A 27,866-nucleotide genomic window follows, 5' to 3' on the forward strand; every position below is an offset into this window, starting at 1 on the left:
TTAACTTTCTGCAAGTAATCCAAATCATCAGATGCTCCCAGTGCTGAGAATTACAAACTGATACTATGACAGTGTTCAGCCACAAGGGGGCGATCACATGCTGCATTTAGACAGCTACAAGTTGAGCTCTTTACTAGCATCTCTCCTAAATCTAGCAGCAGCGACTGTGTACACCATGGTGAAACAGGAAGAAACATTTCTTTAGATTTGTTTTGTCCTGAAACCACATGAGAAGCACTTCATAACAGTTAAGTGGTTACAACTTTTAAATATGTACAAACATATTGTGCAGGGATATTGAAACAGAGCAGAAGAGAAGTTTACCATTTAATTATCAGAATAAAAAGTGTACATGAGAGAGTAGAGGGTGGGAGGCACCCTGAAAGATAAAGCTGGGTCGGGAGCGACAGTTTGTTCATCAAGATGGATCTGTACAGACTGAGAATTAATAACATCAAAGCTTACTGCTAGACTCAGAAGTTTGAGTAGTACATAAAAACACGTCGATGGGTTCTTTTCGGTGTGTGTCGAGGCTGAAAACCTCAGTCTCAATCTGAACGGTCTCATCTACGTCATACATATCAGATTAGGGTGCGTTTGATGTCTGATAACTTACAGGCACAGTGGGTGGAGTCAGGTTCAAACTTGAGGGTGTGTTTTGTCTGCTGCTACCTGGTTTGTTGAACTGCTTCCTATTTCCGTTCACCAGAACATGAACAGAAAGACAGAACGGGTTTTCTACCACCAGCTGAACTCCACAGGCTCTGAGATGAAATGAGGTGATGTGGTGCTCCTTACTGCCGGTTGCTCTTTATCCTCTCCAGACGTTTCTTCAGGTCGTCCAGGTTGGCCGCCGGTGAAGCTGAGCGGGTGTGCGTCGGGGAATGGGAGTGTGTGTTATGTTCCTGCTGGTACAGCTCTCTGGACTCTTTGAGCTGAGACAGCTTACTGTGGAGCATGTCGGTGGACGAGGCCACCGGCGGCTTGGAGGACAGCAGGGAGGACATGGGAGGTCGCTGCTGAGGCTCGTCCTCGCTGCCACAGACACCCTGCTGCAGGTAGAAAGGGGAAGACGTGGGTCAGCTGCTATCATGAGCACACAGTCAATGGTGCTGCAGCAGAAGAACACCAATTCAACTAATATTCCAAATGTCATCAGAAGCAATATGTTCAGCAGGTGTTTTGTACCAAGCACAAGTTGAACTGCTTTGTAGAGCAGCAGGAGGGAAAGGAGGACAAACCCAGCTCACATGAACTCAGATATTACTCAGTGATGGTATCGAGATTAATCATGACATTCCAAAGTACTGTTACACTGCATGTATTGATTAACTGCTGCACAGTTGATGGATTTAATCAAAATCGCTAAGAGAATTATGATCCAACTGTGTACCGACAACGGACTGATTCTGATGTTTCACCAGCAAGTTCACAATAAACAGCTTCACCGTTCACTTGTTAGTGTTAAAAAAACAGAGCTCTCTGATCAATAATCATATCTTTATCTCGTTACTTGAGCTGATATTGATCTTATCCAGAGAACAAATGATACAGATCCTCTTTTATTTAATCTAATGTTTAAAGCTACTGTCGTCACCGGCCACGGAGGAAGAAAAGCACTTTAGACGCCTAAAGTATCAACTTGTCCACTTAGTCTGGAGAGGTCATCTGTAGTTAGAGCCATCAGATGTCCTGATCCGCCCCCTCAGAGCGTTACACATTTACATGGGGGGAGTCACAGCGATATACAACACAACAACAAAGAGGCAGAGACACTTCATTTATATCAGTCTGTCTAAAACTTTATCTTCAAATCAATGCAGTGAAGTGACGGCCATGGTGGCTGTGTGTGTGTGTGAGTGAGTGTGTATATCTAGGTTAGGATCAGGGATTTAGTTGCGACGGTCTAGGGTCAGGGACTAGGGAATGCATAACGTCATCGAGTGTCTTCATGAAGAAGGAGATCCTGGGATGCACTCAAGTCCACTAACCTTGGAGTTGTTTTCCAGGCCTTGTCTCTGTCTGAGGATCTTGAGTCTCTCATAGTAAACGGCTGGTTTCAGCTCTTCATTGTTACTGCTCAGACTGAAGTCCACACCATGCTGAGGGATCACTGTGGAGATGCGCACACGTTACTATACACGGCTGGCTTAACTGGGACCAAAGAGCCGGTGACAGCTCACAGTTTTACCTGCTGAGGTCTGGATGCGAGCCTTGCCCTCCCTCTCGGACTCGATCATACGAAGGCCTCGCTCTACGTAGCTCTGGAAGAACTGGGACGTGTTTTTGAGGAAGGGCTCCAGGTCTGCGTCCGAGTACTTCTGTTTGTACTCGTACAACTCTGTCAAACCCTGGGAAGAAGATCGGACACATTACTAAATGTGTTTCAAGCCCTTCGTCATAATACTCATCTGAAGGTTTAACAAGTCAACTGTAATAGAAACATTTCCTTTAAGTTTGAAACTGCAACAACTAGTACACTGAATGATTTGAAAAATGGAGCGGAGCGGACCTCTTTGGTGTTCTCCTTGGAGCCGATCTTCTTGAAGATTTCCGACAGAATGTCACTGACCTTGGCCTTCGACATCCGATCCTCCTTGGAACAAAAGGACAGATTCACGTCTCTTCAGAGTCAATTTAGAAACACCGCCACCCCAAAGACAACGACACAGTTTGTGTAAAGTCTTGACCAACACGACGGCGGCTACAGTGTGTGTAGCTCACAGTTAGAGGGCATACTCTCTCGGCTCCGCACAGTTCGATTCAGAGGAAGAGATTATAAAACGATCGATTCTTCGTGATGCATCAACATTTTTTGATACACGATTTATTTTTTTCTCACCGACTATCTGCTACTTTAGCAGCATCCTCGTAGTAAAACCACAGAACTCAGCATGTCATTTGACATACAGTCAGGTCCATAAATATTTGGACATTGACACAATTTTCATAATTTTGTCTCTGTACACAACCACAATGAATTTGAAATGACACAATGAAGATGTGCTTTGAGTGCAGACTTTCAGCTTCAGTCTGAGGGTATTTACATCCAGATCAGGTGAACGGTGTAGGAAGTACAAGACCTTTTATAGGTGGTCCCTCCCTTTTGAATGATGGTTGAAGAGAGAATCCACCACCACGACTCACCGTACGCAGACCGGTCTTCTCGTTGCCACGGTCACTCTTGAGTCCTGAGAGGTTTCCAGGCTGTTTGACCACCCGCCTCAGATGGGCCTCCAACTCGGACTCATTACGATTCTCTATCATTGATAGGTGGTCCAGGATCTGTTGATCAATGCATCGATACAAAAGTTCAAAAGTCAATAAGTCAAAATGAAAAACAGTTGTCACAGCAGGTTTATTTGTATCGCACATTTCAACAACAAGACAATTCAAAGTGCTTCACATAAAACCATTAAAAGCAGAACAATAACTAATAATATGATGGGATGGGTTTAGTGCATGTTACCTTGGCCCCCTTGAGCTTGCAGAGTGTGTGTAACAGAGTCTTCAGGGTTCTGTGTGGGACGTCATTCTTGAGCTGTTTGAGTTTATCTTTGGGGAAGATCTTCATGAAGTTGTGGACATCCAGTAAGATCCGATCCAGGTTGATGTTGTCGATGGTCTCTGGGAGAAAGCGGATCACCCTCCACAGACACTGAACACACACAAACCGCGAAGAGTCAGTTAACGGACAGCAGGGTCAGTAAGAGGAGGCGGAGTCACTCCTTACCTTCAAGACCAGCTCACAGAACATGGGAGAGGCATTCGTGACCAAACTGTCCTGAAGCAAAACCAGCAGAGCACTGCAGAGACAGGAAGGGAAGGGTTAACAATTATGTTCTACCATCATTAAGTGTCGTTATGTTTGTTATGGCCACACCATGTCACTGTGAATTCACTCAGGGACATTCTAATAATGTCAAACATATTGGTATCGATAGACTGAACACTAAAATAAAGCACAAAACTGTGGATTTAAGAACATATTACTTTAAAGAGGAAACTATTTCTGCACTGTACACAATCACGGGTTGTTGGCGTATAGAGGCCACATCCCTGGGACCATATTTTAGTAAAAATATGTACGATAGTCAACAGCAAGAGAATATTTTTTGACCCCATCTGAATTGTGCCATGAATTACACATATGGTGTTTGTCAAAGACAGTTTTGCAATTCAAGAAAGTGGCAGTTTGTTGTAGAAACATTTTGTTTTGTGTGAAAGCGATCAGTTAACTACATCTCGTCACCAACATGGCCGCTAGCTAGACTTGCTAGCTAGCTAGCTAACATAGCCATGTTCCCCGCACAAACGTCACGTCTTTATCTGCCAGGAAGCAAAAGGAGGGAGACCAGCTGTTGGTGTGAGGCATCGTAGCTTCAGAGAGAGACGTCTCTTACGCCATTCCTGGGTGTCTTTGTAATAACGTATTTTCACAGCCTTATACTTTAACCCTTTTTTGACGAGCAAAATTATCTTTTGAATTAACAAACGTCATGTTACACAATTCAAAATGGGATCAAAAAATGATTTGTCCCTCTCCATTGACTACCGTAAATATTTTTTAGAAATGATATCACATGATTGTCCACTGGAAGGGGCGGGACTTCGGCACTCTATCATAATAATACAGGAGATTAAAACCAATTATTTGAAAGTCTGGTTCAGGCGAATTCTCTCTTCCCTCACCAAGTCACACAAGACTCAGAGTTCTATTACGTACGTGTTGAATAAACACATTGAAGAACTACTGGGTGGTTTGGAATAATGTTACCATTTCTTCAATCCAACCTGTATATGTTGGTCTGGTCAGACTTTTCCATAACTCTGATCACCAGCAGGTTGACTGATCTGATGACCTGCATTCCGTCTTCCATGTTGTCCATTCTGCCGTCCAGCATCAGTGTTATCACACCGTGCATCAGGTCCTTCAACACTCCCATAGATGCCTCTCGGGCCAGGGACTCCATAGAGAACAACTAATAGAAAGAGAATGAGTCATCGTTGTTATATCAACCTCACCAATGTAGTTACTGACGTATCACGTTAGTATATGTGACTCACAGAGAGCATGTTTCCGATGATGCAGCTGTACAGTTTCATGATGTCCTTCTTGTCCATCCGCTCATCAGCCATGTGCGTGCTGTAGATGAGCCTGAGCTGCATGAAGGTAGCAATGAGGAACTGATCGATGTGTCCCGACATGACTTCTGCTTTGTCCTCCTGCCGCAACACCTCGTCGATCTACGGGGACAAACCACACTTTTGATCCCACCTCAAAGCATCTGTGTTGGATATTTCTATTACAACAAATGCATCATGTGACAATATGAAGGGGTGGGGGGGGGGGGGGGGTCGCTACTTGTAGTGTTGAACATGCAGAGAGGCATCACTAGATGCTTTATCGAGTGGATTTTCAGCTCATTGTTTAGCCGTCTAAGGCTTTACAGATGGAGCAGGCAGCTGTTTTCAGAAAAAAAGCTCTAAAAACCCAGTGGACATTACCTGCTCAGCACCAAACAGACTAAATGGAGCATCTGATAGCAGTTTGTTGCTGCCGTTTACATTCCTCCAGATGCAAATTCATCAACCGGATGGTATTTTTTAATTTTAATCAGATGTCAGATCTGTTTGACCTAAATTCTACCAGCATGTCCACATCTCCACCAGAGGAAACAACACACTGACCATCAGATCATATTACCCGCTCCTGCTGCCTACATACGCCCAGCTGATTAACCGGGCACAACCATCAGACAAAACAGATGAAGCTACAAGACTGTTTTGAATGTAAGGACCGGCACATGTTCAGGGCTGATGCCACCCAGGAGAACGACATCAATCTGGAGATATACAGCGGGAAGAACACGTCACCATTTTTCTCAGTAGATATATTTCTAAAGGTGATGTTGACATGAACTTCTCACCAGATGTCAGTAACAACCCAAGTAATCCAAACATACAAAGAAAACCAAACATAAGTTCAGAAATTAGGTTATGTGCAATAAAATGGTATGACTCAAGAAAAAAGTATTGAACAGTCTTACTGAAATTGATTAAATACTTTGTTGGTAATGACGGCTTCAAGACAGCTCCTGTATGGAGAACCTAGGCGCATGCATTGCTCAGGTGTGGTTTTGGTCCATTCTTCCACACAAACAGTCTTCAAATCTTGAAGGTTCCGTGGGCCTCTTCTGTGAACTCTGATCTTTAGTTCTTTCCATATTTTTTTCTATTGGATTCAAGTCAGCTGATTGGCTGGGCCATTCTAGCAGCTTGAACGTGTCATCATATCACTGTCACAGGAAAGTGTTCCCACCTGCTTCAAGACAGACACCATCGTCCCCACACCTAAGTCTGCAGTGTCCAGTCTAAATGACTACCGCCCTGTGGCACTCAGCCCCGTTCTGATGAAGCGCTTTGAGAAACTGGTTCTCCAGCTCATCAAAAACAACATTTCAGTCAGCCTGGACCTTCACCAGTTTGTAAACAGAGCCGACAGATCCACAGAGGATGCCGTCGCGACTGCTCTCCACTCGGCACCCACTCATCTTAAAATAGCAACACCTACAGCAGAATGTTGTTGATTTCAGCTCAGCCCTCAACACTCCTCCATGAAACTGATCTCTGTGAACCACATTCTGCAAACTGATAGCTCGTCATTGTGCTTGAGCAGCGAGGAAGAGGGACCATAACCTGACGAACAGAGTGAACGCCCATTCAGTGTGACATCGTGCTCATGTCCCTTGGTAGGATGGGTTATTTTGTTTTGCCCGAACCAGTCAGTAGCGACTTGCTAATCCACGCCGCCGATGTGACTTTGACTTGACAATGCTGCGGTCAACTTGAAGTTTCTCACAGTAAACAAAGAAACTAGTTTCTGAACGTGGACCTACATAGAAGTGTACAGCTGTGTCTATCTCATCCACACCACTTTTCATGGCTATAGTAAAGTAACGACCTAGTAGAGCTTAAAACTTTGATTTTATGCAAACTGATATAACCAGCATTTGTCATTATGATATATTCTGGGAAATTAAAAGCAGCCCACATTAGTGGCCCGCGGTGATGGCATTGGGTACCTAAATCCAACTTGTATGGCATTGGTAATTGATACTGGCTCTTACTAGGTTCGTCTAAGTGGGCTTTAAAAGAAACAAATGAACGCACAGAGCAGAAGTCAGTGGCGGGCCGTGCATTTTTTTGAAATCCGATTGGATAAAAGCTCTCCTGCAATAACATTTGGTTTGTAAACACATCAGGTTCTTGTTAACAGCAGTATTCTCTTTACACAGTAGCAGTTATAACAGTTATGATTCTGATAATAGATATTCAGCCGGTGTTCACAACTTTATCTTCATGTGTGTAAGAGATGCAATTTAAATATACTTCTTGAAAACTGCAAACCTATCTACGTCATGTTTTTATTAGTGCTGGGCAACGATTAAAATATTTAATCGCATGGATTTTTTGCGATTAATCGCATTGTTATGACAAAGTTTAATAATGAATTCAAAAGTAGTGTATTGTGCACTTTTATTTTAAAAGTACTGCTATATGAACTAAAGGGCAATAACATTTGGTTTGTAAACACTTATTAAAACAAATGAGGTTCTTTTTAACAGCAGTATTCCCTTTACACAGTAGCGATCATATTTCTTATATTATATGTATATTTTCCCTTTAACTCACGAGATGCAGCATGTCTTATACTTAATGTGAATATAATTCATACTTTGTTGGCATCTTATTCTGAAAACCGGATGTTGTCTCACGCTAATATTTTCACTAACTTTCAAAGTCTTTCGCTCGCTCCCGACCTGTGCCGTTTGAATGAGTTTACCGTGAATTTCAGCATATAGGTGCACTAACATGCAAGTGTCTGCTGACTTTACCACAGCGATGTCCAGTAGTCTCCAGGCAGAGAAACAGCTGGTGCACGTTGTAACGCCGCTTGTCTTGCTTTTGTTTATCTAAACGTCTCTCACAAGCTGCATCAACGTAGTCTGCTGAAGACTTCCTCCACGGACTTTCAAAATAAAAAATGCGTTAACGCGCTATAAAATAATTCTCGGCGTCAATTAATGAATGCGTTAACGCGTCAACTTGCCCCGCACTAGTTTTTATGTTTGTTAAATTCTCAGTAGTGATAACTAAATGCTTATTATACATATTACAAACAAAACACTTTAAAAACTCGAAAAAAATAATTAAAAATGAATCATTTCTTTTTGGCTTTTTTTGGTATTTTGGTCAGACACTATGCAACGCTGATTACCGTAATATGTGTGGTATTTGTTATAAATGTACGTTGGTACATAGAGGGTGATAAGAAGCTGTACATGGAGGGACTTAAGACCCAGGGGAATGTAGGTGAAGGAAACGGGAAGAGACGCCACACAAACAGCTGTTCACCGCTCGCTGCCAGTTCTTGTGTTAAAAATGTCCGCTTAATAAATAAATCAAAATTGCGTTAACGCGCAATAAAATAATTGTCGGCGTCAATTAATTAATGTGTTAACTTGCCCAGCACTAATAAAAACACATTTCACACATGCCCTGTCCTGCCGATTTAAACACAGATTCGTTGTTTAGCGTTTCATTATCAGAGCAGCCACGAGAAAGCTTTAATATTCCTCTCCAGACTGCATATTGTTATTGAATATAATGACCAGCAGTAAAACCTTTTTCACACTATGATGGTTAAACTCTGTAACAACATTAATCTGCAGATCACCGACTCCTCGATACATTTTTATATCCAAAATGCTCCCACACTGTGATTTACTCTTTTGGCAGATATAAGGCTGGAGGACATTATTACAGCTCTTCTCTTTAACACTTCAGGTGAGTAGCTCGAGTGTCACACATAAAACAAACCAGAGCACACAGACGTGCAGTATAATCATAGGCTCACTCAGCGTCGGAAATACACGAGGGCAAAGGGCAAAACTGCCCCTAAGAAATACAATTTTGCCCCCGATATCACTAGGAGGGGGGCAAAAAAGTGCCCCCATAATTTCCTCTAATAATAATGATAATGTAATGAACTTGTCAAAAACATCGTAGCCTATATGACCCGGTCCAGTTGCAATAGAATGGTTTTGATTTTGGCCTTGATGATGTTGCGTGTGCGTGAAGAACCGAACGTTCTAAACAAATAAATAAATGTGCGCTTCTTAAATCAGACGCGAGACTGCGGTCAACTCAGCAGACACTTAAATTTGAGTGAACCTACATGCTGAAATTCACGGTAAACGCATTCAAACGGCACAGAACGGGAGCGAGCGAAGGCCTTTGCAAAGTTAGCAGAAAGATTAACGTGAGACAACATCCGGTTTTCAGAATAAGATGCCAACAAAGTATACATATTGCATAATGGAAATTAGATTAAATTAATTATAGTCACATTAAGTATAAAAACATGCTACCTGCATCTCGTGAGTTAAAGGTAAAATACAGCGAAAGTGTGTAAAGTGTCTCTTTGATTTGAGGGTTGCTGGAAATGAAGAATACCTGACTGAGTCAATTAAGATATTTTACTAAGCAAAAACTCTGAACTGAATTTGTACCTTCAAATTTTTTAAATTTTTAAGGTGCTATAAAAATGTTTATCAATAATAAACATTTAACAATAAATAACTACAAAGAAATAAGAATAAAATTGAATACGATTTATGTTTGTTTTTTGTTCAAAAAATTTAAGAAAACACTTTGAATCTGTAGACTACTGCCTAATAGTCTTATTATTACCATTTGATGACAATTGCTCATATACTGTAAGCCTAAATAAGTATATGTATTATTTTGAACAAAGGTTGAATGTTATTTCACAAGTTTCAAAAAGTGCACCCAATTTTCTTTTAAATGCCCTTGGATTTCAGTCAGTGGGGGCAAAAATTGCCCCCTAAAAAAATATGTAAATTTCCTACCCTGGGCTCACTACTTCCCAAACACATGCATCTGCACTCTAAAATCTTACCATTTAAAACTATTTGGACTGGCCCGACGAGTAATTGGATTGGGCATGCGCAAGACTTTTTGTTTGGCATCACTTCAATTTGGTTATTATAGAATTGTGTCTCAGTTATGTAGAGGGTTGGATTTTACATTTGGAAAATAACCAGTCTGTGCTCTGTGCTGGACAAACTTTGAGACGCTGTGTCTCTCAAACCACTTCTTTTCTCTGAACTTTCTTGTGACTTATTTGGCCAACATCTACACCATACATCTGTTATAGGCATTCAAGGAGTGATTGGCAGGTGTTGTGGTGGTTCCAGCATGCTCCACCTAGGCTCATCCTTCGACCAATGTTGTTTTCTAGCTCCAGTAATTGCAATAATGGCAGTAGACAGTAAACACAAATCCAAGCTTCAAAACATCCCATCATCAGTGATGCCATCTTCATGTTTTCATACCTGTGCCAGTGCTTGTATGCTGTTGTTAATGTCACCGCTAGCCACCTGAGAGATGACAAAGTTGATGGTGGAGGCCGTGCTGTTGTGGAGGTCATCAAAGTGTGGAGAGACTGAACGCATCCTTTGAACACAAAAACAGACAATATTAAATCACCAAAAATGATTTCCCCCCCCATGGCTTTACTTTCTATCTGAACTGCGTATTTGCTTCAGTGGGTGTTAGTCTGGTTGTGTGTCAGAGTGCGTTTACTTGGGTTCAGGGATCATGATGGGCTCCAGCAGCTCGTCCAGCTTGTGTTGGACAAGGTCCGGCAGCTCACACACTCTGCTCTGGTCCATCTCGATCATGTCCAGGTCTAACTGAAACTCCTTGGGGATGGAGGGGTGGGAAGACTCGCTGTGCTGGGCGTTCTGACGGGCTTGGCTGGATGGACGGATAAGACAAGAGAGTATATTTAGTCCAGTGTATTATCGATCAGTGCCTTTTAGCTTCAGTCCTGACTGACACAAGCTTTTACGTATTAGTTTGAGCATCTATGACACTACATGTGTGTATCCAATAGCCGTCAGTCTAATGCCAGTGTATTCAGTGCAAGGAGGTCAATAACAACGAGGATAAAATGTTTGTGATCCTCAAACGGCATAACGCTTTTATTGAGAATCGATTCCATTTTTTAAAAAGCATAATTTCCCCCTTTTGGCTTCAAAAACCATCAATATCCAATTCTAATGAGTTAAAAACAACTTTAACAGTCAGGCAATAGTCAAACATTGAGAGGGTTTTGTGCGTTTACCCTCCAGTGCATCCCTGCTCTGAACTCTGAGTTTAAAGGACCTCATATTACAGAGTTCAAGTGATTAGCTTCAACTTTTCCAAATTGTAGTTAGACTGTCAGGACTGGAGCTGATCAGTACTGATCTAAAACAAACATTATGGATCTGTATCAAGCATTTTCATTCAATGATTGTTGGCCACATTAATGAATAACATTGTTGCTACTAGGTGGTGGAGAGGACACTGAAGAAACTATTATCCATCTTGGATAATCCGGACCACCCTCTGCACCATCTACTGCAGGGACAGACTGATCCAGCTCCGCTGTCACAGGACAGATACGGGAGATCATTGCTGCCCTCTGCCCAAATCAACCACACATCTAGAACACCGCTACAATGTTTGTTTGGTTGTTAAATCTTGGCACTATTTAGTTTGTTAATATTCTATTTTATTGTATATATTGTGCATTTTTACATTTAATATTTTTTACTCCTGTACCTATAAATGCTGTAGCAAAAACGTTTCCCGTTGCAGGATTATTAAAGTACCTATTTAATCTACCAACTGTCATTTATTGCCACAATGTTACCAACATAACATTGCAAAGATCAGTCACATCCTATCTCAAAATGAGATATTGTTACTTCTGGACTAAATTATTGCAATTCCTTATTATCGGGCTGCTCTATTAAATTTAAATTAAGACTCTCCAGTTGATCCAGAATGCTGCAGAATGTGTCCTAACACACTAAGAGAAGACATCCTATTATTATTAGTCCTCTTTCTAATATTGTATTATTAGAACTGTTGTGCCATTATTGTCGCCGTCTCTCGCTTTCAACCCAGTCGAGACTGGACAGGTTTCTACTCATTATAAGGTTTGTTTGTTTCTCGCCAGTCGTGTAGTGCTTGCTCATGGACAGTTGAGCCTCTGTAAATTATAGAGCACAGTCTAGACCAGCTCTATACGAATTGTGTCTATAATAATTCTATTTATTTTATAATGTATTTTTATAGTGTCAAATCATAATTTACTTTAGTTCAATACACAGCTTCCATGAACCCATTTATGAATGCTTTCATTTGCTTTGGGTGTTAACAGTTATGAAAGAACCAAAGACTCCTGCTGGAAGTTGATAGTTAAACGATAGAATGAAGAAACAGGAGATGGACCACCGCACGGTCATTTTGGGCTGGAGCATTACCCACCACTCTGCATTGCTTCTACATGGGGCCGTAATAGGTCGCGTGATTAACGGTCACGGTAAATGGACTCTACTTTTATTTCTCTTTTCTAGTCTTTCCGACCACTCATAGTGCTTTAACACTACATGTCATCATTCACCCATTCATACACTGGATGATAGAATAGTAGCCCCTGCCATCAGGACTAACTAACATTCACATACCGTAGGCACAGCTACAGGAGCACTTTTGGGGTTAAGAGCCTTGCCCAAGGACACATCAGCATGAGACTAGCAGAGCCGGGGATCGGTAATGGAGTCACGGTCCGTAATGCGGAACCAAAGTTTACAAGTGCAAATTCTGCTCGGACACATTTAGCACACAGTCGATTGTCGGTTCAGTCAATCGCACTTAGAAATTAAATAGTGGAGCTGAAAGACCCACCAGCAGGTTTCTTGGTCAGCTGCAAAGTAACTACATATAGAGTGGTGTATAAGACGAGGACGGCGTGCTTCCATCGTTGTAGAGGATGTGAATGAAAACCCATCCCCCAGGATGGGGAAAAAACAACTAACATTTTCAAATTCCAAGAGATGCTTTTCAGTTTTGTAGCCAATCGTAACCGGGTGCCTTTTGGTAAAGTGTCTGTGCAAAACACAAGTTAGCGGTGTAACCAGCCAGATTCTCCTACGGCACGCAGAGAAAATAGACCCGAACCCGGGTAGGAACCGAACCGCGGCCCCCGAACCCGGGTAGGAACCGAACCGCGACCCCCGAACCCGGGTAGGAACCGAACCGCGACTTGTTAGCCTGGGGCTGCCAACAAATACCATAGCCAGGGTTGAGGAGTACCGTGGGGATGAACGTGAATGAGTGCAATTTAAACGCAGTTGAATTAATGCCTGCTCTCACTGATTGTTGAAACCGATAAAGTAGCCACGCTTCAGTGGGTTAAATAGCCAATGTTAGCATAGCAAGTCATGGCCAAAGTTGCTAGAGCTAGACAGACAATGATCCCGGCCCTCCGGTCCTACAGTGACAGTGTCTGTTTGACTGGTAAAAAGTTACTGTTGAGGCTAATCAAAGTAAAACTACTGGTAAGAAGGCAGGAGAAAATGACAGTAATAGAAGTAGTAGGAGGTGTTGATAACATTAAAATGGTTCACTACAGTTTATACAATAGTAAGACCAGTGTACCAGCACATCTCTACCAAGGACCTCACTTCAAAATTGTGCACAATGTCACATTTTGAGCATAACACACTATGACAACCACATAACAGTCTCATTACCAGTGTAGTGACTTATAGTCAGTGTGTTTAGTAAATTCAGATCTCACATAGAACTACCCAAAATTTAGATAATTATAAAAGGTTAAAAAAAAAAAACAAGGTGTGGCCATCAATGGGGGAGGTCTTTTTGCAACTGTCAAAAAGCAGATTTATGTCACTATTTGTAGCTGGCAAAAGTTGGTACAGTATAAACAACATACATTAGTAAGACGAAGGAATGATGGGAGAAGAGGAAGTGACAGCTAGACACCTTGACTATCGGTCTGGCGCTTTACCTACCATGTGCAGAAGCATGACTCAACCTCAACGTCACAGCAAACATTTCAGCTTATTAGTTCTTTGAACGATGAGTATTAGATCACATTCAGAGGGGAGTTCTTCCAATGACAACATGTAGAGGAGGGCGAGGCGGAAGAGGTACTCACATCCTATACGTGCGATACATTATTCTGCTCCAGAAGAGGAGGAAGGCAGAGCAGAAAAAGAAGGAAATCACATAGGAAGAAAGATGAAGGGTTAAGAGACAGACGGGCAGAAGACAGCCAGCTGCTTTCACAGACAGTGGATCGGATTATCAAGTGACAATTTTCCTTTAAAAATAAGTATCTGTGAGAGCGGCCCAACATGCAATGACTTGCAACAAGAAGAGGAGGACAGATTAGTTGCGAGCAGAACACAAACATTCAAAAGATTGACGAGTATGAATCCAACCACAGTCCTCTGCATGTAGAAGGATGGGATGTGTATCGATAGACTGGATAACATGCTTGCGAAAAAACGCTGGAAGAGTTGGATTTTAGTGCGTTCGAGACGATTCATGTCCAACGATAACACATTTTAACTGCATTAATTTAGAAGCATGCCACGGTCTTCTACCTGTAAAATAATGGAATGAACAAACATCACTGGACAAATCATTTCTGTAAAACAGAAGTTGGTGTGTGTGTTGAGGGAGCGGAGGAAAGAAGGGGCGCGCAGATTTCTAGATGGTTTTGCAGCCTACCAACCATTTGATGTTGGATCCACCCCACTGCTCGATCGCTTAAGAGTCTTGTATTATGAAAGTCAAAACTTAAACCAATTATGGAAATCAGTATTGATTTTACGTCTAGTTTTACTTCGGCAAGAAGGTAACTGTTAAGCATTAAAGTCCTAAAATATATTAAAGGATTTATTTATGCAATACCGTCCAAACTCCCAGTTCAGAGAGCAGCTAACTTTAAACAGCTGAATACAACAAAGTATTTTTATATTGTATATTATGCCCACTGTGATTGAATGTTGTATAATAAACAAAGTAGTGAATATATTCCATATTTAGGCACTTTAACACCAGGGATCGCCATGTTTTTATTGTCTGGAGAAAGATTTGTTCACTTTAAAAGTGGCTAAACATGCTGACACAACATCCGTCCTATTTTTAGTTTGTATGCACCATGTTTTTGTAATGTATGCTATATTGTATTGAGCCATAGAGAACACATTTTGAAAACTAGGCCATAATTTAACACTGCTCACATGTTTATCCATCCAACAGTAACTATAAGGTCAAAAGCATCCTCCAAGTCAGCATACAGCTGACCACATAATCCACAAGCTCCCCATGTTCTTGTTAAATGCTTTTTACCGTCAAAGCAAGGGATCGACCCCAGACTAAAGTACAGCTTATTCAAAGAGTCTCTATCCAGAGCTTTCTACAACTTCAAGCATGTGGCAGCTGGAATGAAGGACTTCATCCAGAATTATTGAATTTGTGTCCATGAATTCATCAAAACCAGGGGAATGATCAGATGGAGGTATGAAATTACTTGTATGCACAAAATAGTAATAGATAGATAGATATATTTTTTTTTCTCTCTATGGCCATACATACTGTATATACTTTTAGTTTTTCTCCTCTCAGTATTGTATATTTAGTGGTGAGCTGGTATTATTGGCTTCCTTACTGGTTTTCATTCAGCTAACTTTAAAAACAAACAGCCCTGAGCCAGAGGGGACCCTAAACCCTACTTGAGTTTGTTGGGGTCTTCTTGTGCAGGCTTGCGGAGGAGGGTGGCGTTGGGGTTCGTAGGGTGCTCTCTCTGAGACCTCTCCGGCGCACTCGGCTTGGCGGGAGCTGCCATCGTCTTCTTGGCTGAACGCTTGATTCTCTCCTCCAGCATGCTCATGTCTTTCTCTGATAACTGGAAAGGATAGGGGAAACGAGTCATGTACAACTATGTTTTGGGGTTGATTCTTTTGATAACGGGGTCCTCTATCTTACATTTCCTATTAGTTTGTAGACTTGGTCCCCACAGACGTTGTAGACAGCCACCACAGTGTTCAGGGCGGCGTTGCGAACAGATGTGTCTCTGTCGCCTATGTGCACGGCTATCTCCTTCAGAGACTTCGCTGGTGTTGGCTGGCATACATTCATCCCATAGCCCTCTATCAAACAACCCAACTCCTCCAGACATTCTGAGCACAGGGAGGAACCCACAGAAACAATGTTAGAATACATCATCCTCCCCCATAGTTTGCCATTAAAGAGGCGTATAATGGAACAGTACAGGTCTGTAGAGACTTACCAGCTCTCTGTTTGGAGTTCTTTGATTTCGTTCCATCCATGAGGAAAGGGAAGACCTTGGATGCTGGGTAAACCTTACACAGCATGGCCAGTATGGCCCGAACATCTTTGCGAACCACATCCTTCGACTCTCCTACCTGAAGAAGAGACGAAACTGAGCAGAAAACGCTCTACAGTGGTTTCTATCAATCTGAGGGGGACGTGTGCTCACCTTGAGTATGAGGTAGGGGATGAAGGAGTTGGCCTCGTACTCAGTCAGGTGGTAGTTCTCTGTGTTCAGCATGGCAAACACCAGCTTCAGATACTCCAGCACCTTCATCAGGACTGTGGTGTTGGTGTCAAAGAACCGCAGAGTGAACCACTTGAGAATCAGGTCCAGACAGCTGATGGTGGCTTCGCTCTCACTTTCCAACCTCTGCCAGACACAAACACACATACAGACTTTATTACCAATACTAGCCCATTCCTAATGCTGTAATTTGTAGATTAAGACCAACCATTACCTCAATCATGACTGCTATAGCCTTGACTTGTCTCTGGAAGTCGATGTGAAAAAGCTCATCTTGTAGCCACTTGGCAAAGCAGGTGGACATCTGCGTTTTCAGCTGCTCCAAATATTCATCTCGGGGAGTGGTGAAGTTCCATTTCAAAACCTACAAAGGAAACATTTTGTCAGCAATATTTACGGAGAGTTATTTCGACAAGTCGCCAGTTTAGGCCGCCTGTTGGACTTCCCAAAAGGAGGGGTACCTACAGTCAAATTGACATTTGTATTGTAATATGCTTGTGGTGCCTTTTTTTTTTTTTTTTTTTTTTTTAAATGAGATTTATTGTTTTTTCTAAACACATTACTGATATTTCCTCTTCACTACATCTCACCAACAATTATATACAACGCATTATTCATGGTAGCCCCACCCAGTTACAGTCCACCCACCTCTCACTAAACTACTAGAACATCTTACATGTCTGCAAACACATTTTTAAGAGGTACAGATGAAGATTGTCAATACAACATGTTATTCCTAAGAAGATGGTGAAAGTGGATTTCTTTTCATGGACGTTGACAGTTTTTTCTGATTTATGGAGCGATACAAAGAGATATCCAAAATACCATCTGCATAAACCCTCAAGCTCAATATGTCAACAAAATGAAACAATTTTGAACCATGCTTCATCCAATGTTCAGATTTGTATGCAAATAAACATTTAATAAGACAATGCTTCATTTGCATGTTTGTAAGTATTTTACTGGGGAGGCTGCATGCTGGTATCCATCAGTTAAATAGTTTGACCCTATTCCCCTGGGTGTCTGGGTGTAGTGAATAGACCCAATACACTGGCAGCTCAGTGTATACACTACTGTGATTTGTATCAGCGTGTAAGACAGTGCCTTGTTATGAGTAAGTTTGGTAATATTATTTATACTGCACAAAGCGTTACTCAGCTTCCTATCCATCAGCTGACACTTTCACTCTCAGACACAGAATAGAGCTGATCTCCCACTGGGATCAGGACATGTTTTTCAGATTGTCGGATACCTTTAGTTGTTTCTCTTCCTTGATCCTTTGCTCCTTAGCGTTGGGGATGAGGACGAAGATTGGCCCGGACCTATCTTCATCATCCTTCTGGCTTTTGGCTGCAGGCTTCTTGCCAGCTGCACCCTGAGAGGAGAGGCAGCATCACAGAGTGAGGGACAGCAAGTGAACCAATGTGCTCCGCCTGTGGAATGTTTGGCAGCAGTGTGTGTAACCAGGTTCTGATGTGGATGACAGAGGTGTGTGTAGGTGGCAGACAGAAGAAACAGGGGACAAAGGGTGTTATGCTGAACAGATCTCAGTGCAGGTTAACAGTGCAGAAACACAGATGTGATACTATTCCAACACATTGATAAACACTCATGCAGTGGGGTGACCTGAAACGCGACCTCTCTTAGTTTGTGCTTAATTTCTGTTAGCATGCATGCACTGTCTGTCTGATTTATCTCATGTTAGCAGGTTTTTACATGTTAAAGGTTAATACAGACGTGCGTTGATCTCATTCCACCTAACAACTGTGTGTACATGTGCTTCCGTTTATACAGTGGTGTGCTCACTGGCAGTTTTAGTGATTAGAGAAACAGGATTAGACTGAGCCGAGAGCCGACCGGGTCAAGGCAGAGAGCCGGACAGGGGTTAACATCTGTCCACGGAAAAACTGGCCCCACGTCTGCTACGCAGCTTTAATAAGTAGCAACAGGTAGATGAAGTGTAAACACATTTCATCACAAGGACTACCTGTTGACCGCTAGCAGCAGCTTTCCCTTTGCAGGGGGGCTTTTTACTAGCATTACTGTCCTTGTCCTTGGAAGGGGGAGGGACAGGTTCTTCTGGAGGGGAGGGAGGCTGGGTGAGTAGAAAAACCACATCATATTTACACCTCACTGTCATAAAATGAAACGGTGCGCATCAACAAAAAAGAAATTGTGTCAAATGCTCATGCCTGATATGCACAACCAGTAACAGGAGAGACATCAATGTGGGAGTATTTACTAAAGGTACAGATCAACTCTTAATGTCTAAAAATGTCAAACCATACAATTGGAAGGGTCAGACTGGACTTGAACCGAACATGTCTCTCTTCCTTCATTAGTGATATAAATGTCCTCATTTATATCACTATAAATTAAACAAATTATACTTGAGCTGAACAGCCATTCAAACATGTATTAGGTCCTACAAAGTACAACACGCCTCTGTTCCTCTGTGCACACTGAAAAATCAAAAACAGAAGAGCATCCAGAAAGACATACCTTCTTCCCGGCCGCTCCTCCTCGGACCTTCTTGACTTCAGGTTTACTCTCCACAAAGTCCTCACTGGCTGGCTGCCTGGAGGCTGCAGAGGAGGGACAACTTTGTGAATGTGATCCAACTAATATTGAGCAGACTATTAAAACATTTGACGTCAGACACTGGGTTTGCATTTTTTCTACCCATTTTGTAAATGGGCTGAATTCATACGGTGCTTTCAAAAAGAAAAGAAAATCATTCCCCAACCACGAGCGCTGGATGAGTGGAGGTGAGGAACGTCACCGTAGGAAATTTGGACATTACGATTATTGTCAGAGAAAATATCACTGACTCACACATATTGATCAGAATATTTGAACCCTAACCCTATAGCTGATTAACTAAAATACATATTTTTATCATCACCAACATTCTTTTACTTTGTGTGGGTCATCTATAGAGGTGATTTGAATAGAAACAATTCAAATGATAAGTAAAAGATTGTATTTCTATCTCTCTTAAAAAAAGAGCTAGTGTTAGGAAGTTAAACAGGTCATATTTCTCTCTTTAATATCCAATTAAATATCCACTACTCCTTCACGTCGAAAGGAGTCAGCAGAGGTGGTTCGGGCATCTAATTAGGATGCCTCCTGGACGCCTCCCACTGGAGGTTTTCCAGGCACGTCCAACTGGGAGGAGACCCCGGGGAAGACCCAGAACACGCTGGAGGGATTACATCTCCCAGCTGGCCTGGGAACGCCTCGGGATCCCCCAGAATGAGCTGGAACATGTTGCCGGGGAGAGGGAGGTCTGGGTCGGCCTGCTTGACCTGCTGCCACCGCGACCCGACCCCGGATAAGCGGAGGAAAATCGATGGATGGATGGATGGAATATCCAATTTATATTAATGTGAAAACATCTCCTATAAACAACTGAATATATTCAGGTTTCTCACTACAAACTACATTTAACAAGTTTACATTTGAACACATGATAACGTTATAATTTACTTCCCCAATACTCATCTTTAGAGCTTGAACGCACTATGCAAGTTAACACAACCTCTGTTAGCTGTTCAGCTCCGTGCTGTCGGTCACTGCGATGATGGTAATTAATTACAATATAATAAGTGTCTGATTGAGTTAGTTGTACCAAATATAGTTATTCCTCTATGCCTTATTTTGGACTTCTCTACTCACTAACGTGTGTGTGGTTGTGGCGTTAGCATCTGTGCTGCTTTTTACCGATTTCAAACTAGCATGTGGCGACACAAGTGTGTAAATGTGACGCACAAAAATAAAAATGAGAAATGTGAAACAGACCAGTTTGTCAGCAGCTGATCAGTGAATCTCCGGCTCTACCGGTCAGCAGGAAGGATACACACCGCTGTACTTCCTATATCTTTTACACATTCCTCCCCTTGTATGCGTGGACATTTAGTGAATACAGCTATTCTGCCGAATGGGAACCAGATCCAACATTTTGTTAGCTGTCAAACCCAACCATACCTCACATTATGTGTAAAAGTACCACACAGTAGCACAGATGTGGTTTGACATTGAGAATCTGTCTTAATGAGAGACCGTGTGGTTGTAATAAGGATTGACTGTAATGTGACACAAACCTGAAGCAGCTCTGCTGGGCTCTGCAGAGCCTCTCCCCCCTCCAGCTTTGGCAGGGGCAGCAGGTTTAGCTGGCATCACAGCTCTGGCCTTCTCCAACATGCCTACTACCTGATCTTTGGAGGCAGTCTGCAGGCAGATGAGGAGAGACACATTCATTATTGCAGACAAGATGGTTGTGAAAATGCATTTAGATAGATGCCAGCCACAGCACAATACATCTGTTCAGTACTTTGAGCTTCCCAGCAGCCTTGTCCATTTTCTCGTAGCCCAGGTGCATCATGAAGGTAGGCAGGGCATCCTGAGCTTTCTTCCTCACATCTCCGTTTCTGTCCTCCAGGCAGGCGTAGAGCTGAGGGACACACGACATCAAGTCCCCCGGTACCGTCCTCAGGGTCGGCAGCTTCTCTGCTAACCAGCCGAGCACCTGGGTGATAAGGAGAGGTTCGTGGCAAATCGTGAGTCTCTCATCTGCGTTGTGTGCAGTTTTCTCTGGAAAATGTGCCTGAAATTTCATTCTGGGTGCAGAATGGTGGAGCAACAGATCATAAAACTCAGTTCAGATCACAGATCAGCACAAAAGAAAAAGGGAGCAAAGAGAACTTTTAGAGATCTTTGATCGCGTTCTTTTTCTGACAATACTAAGTGCTGATCATTGATGATCCATATTGTCGTTTGATTATAGCAGCTGGTCTACAAGGCTCCAGACCTTTTTTTTTGCCACCGGCCGAAAATTCATCTCAACCACTCTGAAGTCAGTAAACCATTAAAAACTAAAAATGTTACAGTCATCGATAGTGTTGTTTCTTCATAAAAATATACAATTCAAAAAAGGAAATACAAGTTTGTATTTTTATTGATTAGAACAGATCTTATCATTAGAGCTAGTGTAAACCGCTCATAATTCATCTCTAATATCCATTTTATATTCATGTGAAAACATCTCCTTCATAACTGGATTTATTCAAGTTTCTCACCAACACTACATTTTACGAGATTACATGTGAACGCATCATAACCCATATTCACCGAACAGAGCCTCAACGCATCATAATGTAAGTGAACAGAACCGTTGCTCGTTGTCCATTAGCCACTTCACCAGCTCTCCTCTGGTCAACAAATTACTTCTTTACAAGGTAAAATGATCAGAGATCAGTAAGCATAAATGCAGATGTTCTGATCGCATATTTTACTGAATATTGGTGGATAATGATGTCAGTAAAACTTTATTTCACACTGTGATGGTTAAGGTCAGGGGTCAGCAACCCGCGGCTTTTCAGCCCCTCTGTTGCTGATAACGCCGCTCGCTAATCGCTCCATTAACAGCTGCTTCCTCTGTAATAAAGCAGACTTTAACTCGACAACAGCTGCTGGTAAAGACAACACCTGTAATCAGTTGTCCATGTTAAATTAACCTGGTAGTCCATCGGTAATCAATGTTTGTGAGCTTCCGGGTAAGGGTCACGTGACAATCAGGGAAGGACACGTCGTGACTGCTAAGAACCAATCAAGTAGTGAACGTGGGTGTGGGCGTCATAGTTTCTAAATGTATGCGTTTACAAGCATCCACACGCAGAGGCAACCCCAGAGTTATCAAACTCCTGGGTTTTCGGTGCTTGAAAACTCGGGCGTAGTGTTAACGTAGCAAAACATACGTTGTAAAATGGAAACGTAGTCGTGTGGACATGGCCTGTTTCTATGCGAGGGATCCGGGACAAGATTGTAAAGCCCTCGGAGGCAAATTAGCAATTTGTGATTTTGGGCTTTATAAAAATAAATTGAACAGCATTTGCTGAAAAGTATCATGCTGGAGGAGAGACAAAGAGCGATTTCTCAACTGCTGCAGCAAACTGAGCAAGTTTTCTTCTCCTCTTCATAAGAGTTTGATATTGTTCTAACAGGTAAAATAGCAATAAAATGTCAAGAATTGTCTTTATTCTTGTTCTATATTTTCATAAATACAACAAACTATAGTTTTTGTATAAATAACTATATATACAACTTTATAAGCTGCGATGTCAAATAGCTTTTGCGGCTCCAGAAGAATTGCATTTGCAAAATGGCTCTTTGGATAGTAAAGGTTGCCGACCCCTGGTTCAGGTAAACTGTAATTAATCTGCGGTTCACATGCATGCCATGAGGGGGGGCTCCGTTACACCACTAGTGCAGAAGGTACAAGAAAATGGAAGTTCTCTTTTCTGAATAAGTGGAATGCAAGATTTCCTTCACAAACAAGTCCGTTAAGAGAGTGTGTGTGTTTCACTGTGTACCTCCTGTCGTAGGAAGGGATTCTCCCTTTTTAGCTCCTCTGACAAATCTTCTCCCTCCAGCCACTCCTTCATCCCAGTCTGCTCCACCCAGGCCTGCAGAGTGGTCATTGCAGCCGCCCTTACGTTAGACTGCAGAGAAACAGAGGACATGTCCGTCGTCACCACCACAGTTAGTACACAACAGGCCCCAGAGCGACAAGCGTCTTCAGATTTATCATTCTAAAGTAGACATTTTACATTTGTGGATTTTACATGGAAACACAGACGCTTTACCTTGCTATCTCCCAGTACGGTGATAACAGGGAATCCCAATGCTTTAACATGCTGCTTGAGTCCAGGTCCCATGGGTGTAGACATCTGCTGCAGGATAGCAAGAGTCTGCTGGACCTGGAGACCACAAACATAAGCGTCATTTTCCAAAAAAAAAAAAAAAAAAAAAAAAAAAAAAAAAAAAAATATGTACAGACTAATAGAAGAAGAATCTCTCTGAACCACCACTGAAAGTTAGGAAACCATGTTGTACAATGACAATTCAATAACCTTGTAACTATCTGCAACAATGAAATTACCAAAAACCAAATGAAATCAGGGACAGTGTGTTGACTTAAGGCCTTTCATTTCTGTCCACATTTAATGTAGTTTCATTCTGAGCAGAGCTGTGCTGCTGCAGCGACGTCTGCTCTCTTACTAACCAGGATCTTGTTGGAGTCGCTGAGTCGGGCTTTCAGGGCCAGAGGCAGGTCTCCGATGTTGGCTGTGATCAACTTGGCCTCCGAGATGATGGCTGCAGTCTCATCCAGACCCTCCTTCCTGATCTTCCAGTTCTTATCACTAATTTTAGACAGCAGATCGGACGTAATCTTGTCACTGTGAGATGGGAGGGAAGAGAGAGAAAAATAGGCACAATACTTCAGTCTATGCAGTCGCAATCAACTGAGTGTCTCCTCACTTGAGCCAAACACAATGGGACATATATACTGAATGTATACACTGTATACTCAGTGGTATGGAGAAAAGGCATAGCAAACTTGCAGCTTAACTACGCATCGTGGTTTCTTGAGAATTATTGTCTTTGTTAAAATCTTGTTATGAGTAAATATGTTATGTTTAAGTGTAGCAACAGTAGTGGTGTAACGGATCACGGATCGATCCGTGGGGATCAGCACTCACGGTTCGGATCACTCGTGAACCGCGGATCAATTGAGTATTTTTTTTTTTTACAGTTCAATCATCACAGTGTGTAATAAAGTTTTACTGCTGCTGTTCCTTTTCAAGTAACAAGTCCCCGAATATCAACGCAGAGTGTCAGTGAACAGATATAAAGCAGTAGTGTGTTCACGTGAACGGAGCAGGTTAGAAGCATTTAACGGGGAAAGTCATGGCGAGAGGAGGAACTTCAGAAGCTCCCGCGTCATTTAAGTCGCAAGTTTGGGAGCATTTTATCTTCCCTGTAACTTATAATGACGGATAAGGGTGCTGGATGAAACCTTTACGGTATATAGGCATTATTTAAAGAGAAAGACACGACAACGGCAGCACATCGGCATATGAAGAGACACCATCCCATCTGTCAGCGACGGGGGACACTCCGGTGTGGAAAACTAAGGATTTCAAAATCTGGTTAAAATGCTTGAGCCACGCTACGAAATCCACTCACGCACCCACATTCAGTATGTATGTTCCAGAGAGTCGCTGCAGACACGCCCCCTCTGAGAGAGAGTCGCTGCAGACACGCCCCCTCTGAGAGAGAGTCGCTGCAGACACGCCCCCTCTGAGAGAGAGTCGCTGCAGACACACCTGGGGCAGGTGCTGACAGAAGCAGCAGAGTGGAAGCTAGACCGGCCCAATAGCAATATCCCAGTCACCACAGAAAGGTCGTCCCCCTCTCCAGACAATGGAGATATTCTCATCTTTTTGAAAATAATGTCACAGTAATAGTAAACATTATTTAACAGTAAACATTGTGTATTTGAATAACTTAACCTGACAGGAAGTAAACATAGACCCAAGTTGTTGCCGAGCAGTTCAGTGTAAGCTAGCTCACTGGCTGTTTCTTTCTTTCAGTTTTGATCAAAGGACGAGGGTATCAACATACCTCATGTTGCACTTAAACTTAACAGAATTGAGTATATTTGAATGTTTTATTTATATATTTAAATTTGTTTCAAATTGGACATCTTCAATATTTTTGTTTTTATGTAAGACTGTAGCTCAAAGTTCTTTTAAGTGTTCTTGAAGTTCTTTAATTAATAAATGGAAAGCAAAGTTATATTTGACTCCTCCCCTTGTCTTTGTTGATCTGAAAAATGATCCGAAGCGTGACTCAAGAACCGTGATCCGAACCGAACCGTGAGGTTTGTGACCCGTTGCACCCCTAAGCAACAGTGAAGTCATATTCTATCATGTAGATGATCTTCTAGGAGGTCGGCCGGTGCGTTTTAAAGGCCGATATTATAACGATAGTTTGGAGCAGGAAAAATTGAATTGAATCATTAGTAAGAGAACATCCTGACGTGGGATGTATTGGATTACTTGGATTCAATAAAACCCTTTGAGATCCCTGATCCTGGTTTTTTTGCCGCCAATACTAATTATTGATCAATATTGGCAGATACAGTTTCCTTTGTGGTTTGATTATAGCAGCTGGTCTACAAGGATCCAGAGTTTTGTACCACCGTCCCAAAAATCATTTCAACCGCTCTAAAGTCAGTGGAAAACATACATGTTATCCTTTTACTTGTTATAGTCATCTATAGTGTTCTTCCATAAAAAGGCACACTATTCAAATGATTAGGAAATAAAAGATTGTATTTTCATTGATAGAAACAAATCTTGGCATTAGTAGTTTTATTGATGCATTATAATCTTTAGGAGGTAGTGTAAACAGCTCATAATTCATCTCTATTATTTATTTATGTTGCTGTGAAAACATCTCCTTCAAACAACTGGATCTATTCAGGGAGGTCATACGTTTACAGATTGTTAAGCCCTCAGAGGAAAATCTGTGATATTTATTATTTCATGTGGCGCGATTATATAAAGTAAATGTGGCGACAAAATGTTCAAACAGGCTAAATTTGTGTCACGAAAGCATATCAGCGTAAAGATTCTCCTGACATGTCTGACGGCCTGAGGTTGTGGCCGTCTACAATAGTACCTCATGTTTGTACAGAGACCAGACGATAAAGGAGATTGTATGAATAATAAATGGTTAATCAAAATAAACACTGACCTGTTCATGCCTTATTTGTGACGTTATTTTGAGTGTTGATGGAGCATCTACAATGTTAACATAGCCTAGCACTGAATGAGCCAAACTCCAATCAGATAAGCATTTTAAAAGTGGTTTGCTTATCGATGTGGACAGACAAGAAACAGCATGAATATCTACTGTATACATGAATAAAATATCTGGGACTTCCATACACAGGTACAAGCAACACTAGTGTATATTTTGGCCAAGATGGATGTTGTATCTACATGGAGGTAAGCTCCTCCTCTCCGCACGAGTCACATAAGGCAAAACTTGGCATGTTTGATATTAACTTTAGGCGTAAGGATACCCTCTTCTCATTTATGGACAATTCCTAAAAGCTTGAGAATTCTCAGAATAGATGTAGAAAATAAAAACAAGAACTACGTTTACTAATTATTATTGTGTTCATATTCTGAAAAAGTAGGGGTGTATGAAGTTCAATCTTGTTTTGGTAGACTGGGGCTGTCAGTGTTTGGTTACCCGATATCTGTTCTGGGCAGTAGGTCCATAATGTCCTGTGCTGCTGCTACTCCATCTTCTTCCTGCTCCTCTCCTTCATCACCCTCTTCATCTGCTGCTGACTTCTTGGTGAATCGGATTGGTGCTGGTGGGGACTGGCCCTGCATCTATGTGGGACACAAAGTCATGGAAATCAATTGGTCAAAATGTGTATGAACCATGACTTTAAACCAAATTTCCATGACCAAACATTTTGTGAAATCTCGGTGTATACATGAAAAAGTGAGAAAATGTAGTATTTAAACTAACAATGAGAATTCAAAGCATACAGTCTACCTTAAATGAAAACAAATAAATGAGAGACAATAGTTTGATTAAAAGAATAAACATTTATAAATATACTCTGGTTGACACATCAATAAGAGCTTTAGTAGGTAGCAGCATCCAGCTAGTGCATATTGCTTTCCCTTTTGTAGTGCACATTTTTCATTGAACCCTGTTACTGTACGGCTTCATATTAACTTCCACTGTTACTGTACAGCCGTTAGAATTGTGACCCATCTTCTATTTGCAATTAATATGCATTCAATCCAGTTCAATTATTTAAATGAAAATGATAATCTACTCTGGCTAAAGTAGCTTATCAAGAGTAAAATAATAGCTGTGATCTATACACACCTCTGCATTAGCAACCCGCTGAAATGAAGGTACAGGCACCTTAACCCTCTCATTACTTCAGGGTTCTTGAGAGCAACTGCACGTGGGACTGTTGGGACTGTTAATACACCGGCTGTGGTCATTACAGTGAACAGTGTGATGAGAGGACATGTGAGCCCTTGTTGCTGTACTTTATATTATGCAGAGGCTGCATTTAGCATACCCTGCCTTATCAATGTATTTAAAAACACTGACAGCAGGAAGCTGTACTCACATCTGTTTAGACCTCCACCTTTATCCAGGCCCAGCTCCACCTTTATCCAGGCCCAGCTCCACTCACAGCTCAGCCCTGCGTCAAGCTGCGCTACACAGACAGCCTCCTCTCCCTGAAGCTCTTTGACCTCATCATCTCATCATCTCATCAGTATCTGGGCCTCATGTTTCGTAGTCATGAAAGTTATTCTGACCATGAAATCATCCTCATTCTACTTAGAGTTAAAACAAACAACAACCTGCAACCAGATGCGCCGGTGTTCCGGTTTAACGTTAATGAGTGGCCGCGTGAACTGAACCGGAACACGGGGGGGGGGGG

General features: G+C 42.0%; 1 protein-coding gene across 4 annotated transcripts; it reads right to left on the minus strand.

Moving 5' to 3' along the window:
- ckap5 (cytoskeleton associated protein 5) lies at positions 1 to 27,024 on the minus strand. 4 transcript variants are annotated; one of them, XM_031868157.1, is made up of 26 exons: positions 26,639 to 27,024; positions 23,595 to 23,769; positions 23,176 to 23,289; positions 22,903 to 23,031; positions 20,865 to 21,059; positions 20,635 to 20,761; positions 19,034 to 19,116; positions 18,519 to 18,626; positions 17,784 to 17,906; positions 16,746 to 16,895; positions 16,454 to 16,657; positions 16,244 to 16,379; positions 15,940 to 16,133; positions 15,687 to 15,859; positions 14,102 to 14,125; positions 10,672 to 10,845; positions 10,422 to 10,542; positions 5,068 to 5,247; positions 4,795 to 4,982; positions 3,734 to 3,806; positions 3,470 to 3,658; positions 3,148 to 3,285; positions 2,513 to 2,593; positions 2,192 to 2,351; positions 1,992 to 2,113; positions 1 to 1,052 (listed from the first exon to the last, which is right to left on the minus strand). In XM_031868157.1, the coding sequence occupies exons 1-26, from the start codon at positions 26,782 to 26,784 to the stop codon at positions 795 to 797; spliced, it is 3,765 nt and encodes a 1,254-aa protein (XP_031724017.1). In that variant the 5' UTR covers positions 26,785 to 27,024; the 3' UTR covers positions 1 to 794. The 4 variants fall into 4 exon arrangements, with proteins under 4 accessions (XP_031724017.1, XP_031724016.1, XP_031724019.1 ...); XM_031868156.1 differs by having other exon boundaries at positions 2,513 to 2,596; XM_031868159.1 differs by lacking the exon at positions 18,519 to 18,626 and having other exon boundaries at positions 2,513 to 2,596.
- Positions 27,025 to 27,866: the final 842 nt, after the last annotated feature.

This window comes from Anarrhichthys ocellatus, unplaced genomic scaffold (assembly GCF_004355925.1).
Source record: "Anarrhichthys ocellatus isolate YVR2014 unplaced genomic scaffold, GSC_Weel_1.0 scaffold41, whole genome shotgun sequence".
NCBI lineage: Eukaryota > Metazoa > Chordata > Actinopteri > Perciformes > Anarhichadidae > Anarrhichthys > Anarrhichthys ocellatus.

Excerpts from the sequence above, each read along its gene's own strand:
- ckap5 (XM_031868156.1), bottom strand. The coding sequence starts at position 26,784 with ATGCAGGGCCAGTCCCCACCAGCACCAATCCGATTCACCAAGAAGTCA. Across the intron at positions 20,762-20,864 it reads AGGCTGCTGGGAAGCTCAAA|ACTGCCTCCAAAGATCAGGT; the intron begins GTACTGAACAGA and ends ATCTGCCTGCAG. Across the intron at positions 15,860-15,939 it reads TCTACAAACTAATAGGAAAT|TTATCAGAGAAAGACATGAG; the intron begins GTAAGATAGAGG and ends TATCCTTTCCAG.